We start from the raw sequence: 6,443 nt of genomic DNA on the forward strand, positions 1-6,443 counted from the left end.
TAATTGAAGATGTTTGTTGCAGGACTTGCAGTTCCCACCAAGATTTCTTTCCAGTCATTTAACAAATTTTAGTTTCTTTTTATATGCAGGGAGATTTGTGGTTCTGAGTTTACCAATATTCATTTATCAATGAGGATCCTTATTTTTTAATGCAATTTTTGTGAAATCTTACAGTGCCTCAAAATTAAATCTAATCTAACTTGCTTTCCAATTTCAGTATATTCCCATCTGTTTGTTTACCTGAAGTCTCATCCGGATCATCTTCCTCCTCTTCCTCGCTTATAGTTCGTGTCCCCTCAATGCCCCTATCTTTGGAAGGTTGTGCTCTGCGATCAGGTTTTCTTTTATCATTGTCTTCGTCTTCCTCACTTGATCCACTTGAATCTAAAATTAAGATTTAGAGAAATAATCACTACCTTACATAAAACTAATATTTCCTGTTAATTTATTTTTTACAGCACCATGACTCTTACCTGTGAAGGAGAAGGAACCAATACTCTCATTTTCAGAGGATTGCTCAGACTGACTGCTACCATCAGATATTCTGTCTTGCAAACGTTTCCGTGCCACACTCCTGCTTTGCCGACTTGGAAGTTTCTTTACTGGTGTCTTTTTCTCACTCCTTGGCAGTGGACGTGGTTTTTTATTTCCTATCTGAGCAGACACCTTAGAAGACTTCTTATCTTTCTCTCTCTCCTCAATGGTCATGTTAGAAGGTATTTGCACTGTAAACAAGATATTACCAACTAATTTGTGTCATAATCAATTTGCCAAAGAGAAATTTAAAAAATTGCTTACCACCCAGACTCTTCAAAAGTTCATCATTTTGATTTAAATTTTTAAGTCTCATTGCTTGGTATGGTGTTAGCCTTGTTGCCTCCAGCGAGCAATCTCCTGCAAAACAATAATGATTAGTGTTTCCATTTTTTTTTGTTTATTAACAGGTGGACATAAGCACTCCAAATGAACCTGTTCAGTAATATGTATAATAAATTAATATACTTTATTTGGTTACAGATGACTGACAACTTTGGAATTGGATTTAGCTACACAAGATTGCATAAACCCCATTTATAATTACAAGTGGAAGTAATCTAGAGGACCACCTAACGCCTGCTACTTCCCCACAGGCAATTATCACTCTAATGGAACCAATCTCAGTTAAAAAGTAGTGTCATTTGCATCTATTTAGTACAGCATAATGTTTTAGTTACAAACCTTTGTTCTGTTTAGTTTTATCTACCAGACTTGGTTTTGGTAGTCCTATTCTAAGTGAAGGTTGCTTCACCTTTTCAGTTGCTGTTAGAAAGATCAACAATGTTTAGTTCGCAACCAAAATTTGACAAGGGTTGTGTTAATCAGATCGCAGATACTTACTTGGTTTGGAAACATCTGCCTCTGGCTGGATAACATTTATGTGAGACTGTTTCCTCTTTGGACTTGGAAGAGAAAGGCCTTGCTTGCCTCCTTCTAAGACAGCTGTTCCAGTAAATTGCTCATCTAAGATAAGAAATGTTCACAACTTGTTAATTCTAATTTTATCCAATCTAAAAGTATTTAAGACATAACAAAATATTGTTTGTAACAACAATATTCCAGTATCAAAACAAGCTAAATATGCTTTAAGTACTTTCACTTTTAAGTCAACAAGTAGCTTCAAGTTAAGTAGTTTACCTTTCAGAATGTTCCGCCGTACATCTCTTTTGCTGCCAATACCACTTGGCTGTTGTAGGGTAACACCTCCCTCTGACACAGTTGTTGCAGTAAATTGTAGATCTATAAGGAAAGGGAAAATTGGTTAACACTGTTTTTTCATACTTGCATTGCAGCTCTAATGGTAACTTGGCTACACTAGTTCTCCTCCAGTCTACTGCCAAAGTTTCAATCTCAGCTATTAGTTTCCAGAACAGAATGGCCTTTGTTCTTGTCCATCAAGCACATCACGATAAGCTAAGTATTCATCAAGTATTTTTTATTTGGTGTCAGTAAATATTAGCTCTGAGTTAGTTAATTTACCTTTTAAAATGTTCCGCCTTACATTTGATTTGGTTTTTAATTTAGGTCTGGCATAGACCTCTTCATTTTCTTTACCCGTTGTATTTGCCATAGGACCTGGTGAAATTTCAGAGCGTTACATCCTTAAACAGTGCACATTGAGTTCAGATTTAAAATGTAATGTTGCTTTATGATACAATTTGGTTACTTACTTGTATTACAATCTGATGTCGATGGGTAACTCACTAAACCAAAGGGTTTCGGCTTTTTACATGTGGCATTTGGGTCTTCATATTCTGATGTAGTGACTTGACTCTTCGGCTTTTCACATTCTGATGTGGTGACTGGACTGTTGGGCTTTCCACATTCTGCTGTTCCAACTTCTGCAAATAGAAGAACACATTTTTATCTCTTTACTTTCTATTCCATTCAAAAATTTGTTTTAAATGAATGTAACATACCTTCCAAATAATCGGCATTTAAAACTCCATTCTCTGATGGAGTGTAGTCGGACACATCAGAGTCATACCCCTCTCTCTCATTTCCAGGCCTGGCCCTCTCTGAGTTGACTGTAAAATAGTCAACAATGATGATAAAGTGGTTGTTGATGTTAATCTTAACCATTTGATTTGAATTTTTTTACCTTCTCCACTTAAAGTATGGGTGGCCCACAATGTCTTCTCCTTAGTTTGCTTTAAGGGGAAGTGTAATACTTTGTAAACCTAATAATTAGAACCCAACTGACATTGAATTTAATTGAATCAATAATACTGTTATACTTAGTTAATGAATCAAAACTATAACTTTCGCAACTCTAGCCGATCAAAGTTGTCTTATACGGTTGTCAGTTCGGCTCTAATTCTTAGGTTTCAAAGTATTACATTTCCCCTTTCTGGATAACTTGAGTCCTAACAATAATTGCAACATGTCTCAGAGAATTCTGTCTAAAAAGCAAACTAAGTAGAAGACATTGTGGGAGCACCCATGTATCTACTTCTTGAAAATACACCAAGCAGTCTTTCAGTAATTTTAACTAACCTGTTCGATCTGCTCGTTGCGGTGGACTCGGTGGACGCGGTGGATGAGGTGTACGCGGTGGAGCAAAATTGCATTTTCCTACCATTATCCTTGATCTTTTAGACATCTTTGTTGTTCTCAAATGCAAACAATAATATTTACAGCCGAGTAGACGGGTCAATGACCTGAACTTCACCTGGCCTAAGCCTACGCCCACCTTCGGATGGTTTGCACAGTCCTGCCAACCGTGTTTTGTTTAGTCAGATAACTTCATCAGAGCTTTCCATTGAAAGGGCTTAAATGGGGTGTTTTCAAATTGAGCCGAGCGTAGTTAACATGTTTGGTCCTTATACTCTCCAGAAAATGCAGAAAGTATAATAATTTTCGATATTTCTTAGTTTTTGATCAACCGTTGCAAGCACTAGGGGACGCTCTTGGTTTTGGCGGGATCACGATCACGAGCTGTCCTGTCAGTTAAGCTTGCCTCTGTAACTGCTAATTCCCTTTCGTCTCTATTTCCTCTACTTTGTTGTGAGATAATATTTCAAGGTAATTCTCCTACAAATTTTCGGATATCCCGTCTCCAGCCACCCCCATCTCTTCAAATACAGGACTGTTCCTTAAAGTTTTAGTGTTATCACTTTATGCATTACTTTCTTACATTCAGGGTTAAGTTTCAGTTTCCATTTAACTCTTTTAACATTCAAATCTTTGTAGAAAGTTGCTAATTTTGTGTTCAAAATAACTGCAGAAAATCAGAAATGCATGTGCAGGCTGTGCGTACTAGTTAATTTTGGTCAGGGCTTTCATTTGAAGTGTTATTTTCCATATCATATCTTTGCTTATCTCTTTCAGATGCAAGCTGCTATGGATGAAGCGAGTTCTAGGGATTTGAAAGCTTGTCTATTAGAAACAAGTACAATGCTCTGGTCAGCTCTCAAGAGGTAAGTGACGTGGCGCTCCCAAAAGTGTCTTGCCGTCTATCTGTCTTCCCAACCCATTCTTTTAAAAAGAAAAGCCCTATTTCCTCGGGGAGCAAGTGTTCCTTAAAACAGATGTATTACACTATTGCATCAAGTCCACCAGATCCATCAAACTTATTATTTTTACGTAGGGATATTTTAATTTGGAATGAATAATTTGAGTAAATTGTACAGGCTTTGCCTCATTACAAATCAGTAGATATATGTATACAGGACTTGGTTCACTAGTCTCTCACTACCTCAAAGAACTTGTTTTAAAACACAGCTTTGTTATTCGTTATTTTTTTCAAGATTAGTAGACTGTAAGATAACATATCTATCTAGCATAAGAATACCCTTGTCAACAATATGTTGGCTTTTTGCTCTAGCCTAATTCAGACTAAGGCATCCATTCATACTATATTTTCGGAATGTTCTTTTAGGATTGATGATCTTTTGGAGGAGCAGCAGCAGCAGCAGCACAAAGTCGATTTGGATGAAACTTTCTACGAACCTGCTGAAAGGCAGGCTGCTGCTGGCAAGATGTTTGAACTGTAAGTATCACTGTTAAGTTGATGGCAAGGTTTCACCATATCAAAAAATATAGCAATTTGAGGGGGAAATGCTTGATAATCAGTCTGGTATACTTTCTTATTTTTAATCTGAAGTTATTTCTATAAAAGCTGTTTAGGTATATGGCGTGGAAAGGAATTTGAGGGTAATCAAACACATTTCATGGACATATCCCTTGGTAAATTATTAGTTTTGATGATGAGGTGAAAGAACCATCACTATCCTCTAAATATCAATGTGAAAGTATTCCAGATTAATTGACTGAAGAAAAAGCAAGCATTTCTCCCCATATGTTGGGTTTTTCAATAGTGTCAAACAAAAATGTTTTTTGTTTTGTTTTACTATACTGAAAAACCCTACAATTTTGGAGAAATGCATACTTTTTATTTCGTCAATCAGTTAGGAATACTTTTATTCTGTTATTCAGAAGATTGTTTTATAAAAGTTATACAGGGAGGGCGAGAGTAAAATCATATCAGCAATAAGAAAAATATAATTGTCGAACAAAAATCCTTCTATCTTTTCTATCCTTTCTATCTGTGTAACCATCATAGTACATTTACTTTTTCTTTCATAGTGACCAAGAGGAATTAAGTCAGGGGGATGACCCGTCAGATGGCTGCATCAGGGGAGCAAATGAACACAGTAAGTACAACCACTTAAATACTTCCTATTATAATCCTTTTGTATTTCTTCTGAAAGATTCAGTAAAACTATAAGTGTCAAGTTCAGAAGTTGATCAACTGTGACCAACTAACTGAGCTTTTCTTTCAACTATCCAATCTTTTAGTTTTAATGTTTGGTTTATTTGTTTTAACAGATGCTAATGGTGCCGAAGAGGAGCTGAGCCAGATGGACGTCTCGTCTGATTGGTCAGAGGGGTCTGAGGGTGAACACAGTAAGTGCAACCACTTAAATAATTCCTATTATATTTCTTTTGCATCTCTATTTCTTCTTAAATATTCAGTAAAACTATAAGTGTCAAGTTGAGAAGTTGATCAACTTTAAACACACAACTGAGCTTTTCTTTTAACTACCCAAAATTTGTGTTTCAATGGTTTGTTTTATTTGTTTCAACAGATGCTAGCTCAACTCCTGAAAAACATGTTTGCAGGCTACCTAGGTGTTGGGAGCACCAGCCTTTTAGAGGAACGGTAATATGTCAATCTAATTGTTATACTTCCAAATATGCATACGTGAAGCTGCCTTTGGAGTTGTCACAAAATAATGTATCAATATTCTTTTCAGGACCGAGAAATTGCCGGCCTCCCTAAAGAGGAAAAGCGGTTGCGCTCCAAGGAGCCCGCCTACACCCCTAAAGGTACTGATAATACTGTTAGATAATATCTGTAATGTCTAAGTATGTTCAAAATTTACCTGTTTTTTTTTTTTTCTTTGCTTTAGGATTTTGGAGTCTGGACATGTAACTGTAAATGTAACATGGACTTGTAAATTTAAATTAAATATGCATGTAACTTTTTGCAAGCATTTATTCATTATGTCTATCCTCCTCCTGTTCTTTATTGCATTCTTCATAAATACCAGATTATTCAGAAAAGGTAACAGGGCAAAATTTGTTTCTACTAGAAATCTTACTGATGTCAAAATTGCATCTGGTTCAAGGAAATAGTACAAGCAGATAAATACATGTGCATCACCTTTTCTTGAGCTCCTTACAAATCTTGCATCCACAGCGTTGCAGGATCACTTCTACTTTCTTTCTTCTTTGAAGTGATGACAATTGTGCTGTGTGCCAACTAATTACACCTGCAAAAACAGGATTTCTACAGTAAAATTTGCAGTAAAATAATGTACTAAAGACACCACGCTAAACTTATCTTTGTACTCACATACCTTATTTGGCCTTCACTCTTAGGACTATTTGTCCCACCTTCG

General features: G+C 36.3%; 1 protein-coding gene across 1 annotated transcript; it reads left to right on the forward strand.

Annotated features, from left to right (window-relative positions):
* The first annotated feature begins 3,670 nt into the window (after positions 1-3,670).
* LOC113213669 (uncharacterized) lies at positions 3,671-6,138 on the forward strand. Its single transcript, XM_052265081.1, has 7 exons — positions 3,671-3,956; positions 4,418-4,528; positions 5,125-5,192; positions 5,368-5,445; positions 5,628-5,701; positions 5,796-5,868; positions 5,952-6,138. The coding sequence occupies exons 1-7, from the start codon at positions 3,778-3,780 to the stop codon at positions 5,972-5,974; spliced, it is 606 nt and encodes a 201-aa protein (XP_052121041.1). The 5' UTR covers positions 3,671-3,777; the 3' UTR covers positions 5,975-6,138.
* Positions 6,139-6,443: the final 305 nt, after the last annotated feature.

Source organism: Frankliniella occidentalis, unplaced genomic scaffold (genome assembly GCF_000697945.3).
Source record: "Frankliniella occidentalis isolate FOCC.00 unplaced genomic scaffold, Focc_3.1 Scaffold23, whole genome shotgun sequence".
Lineage (NCBI taxonomy): Eukaryota > Metazoa > Arthropoda > Insecta > Thysanoptera > Thripidae > Frankliniella > Frankliniella occidentalis.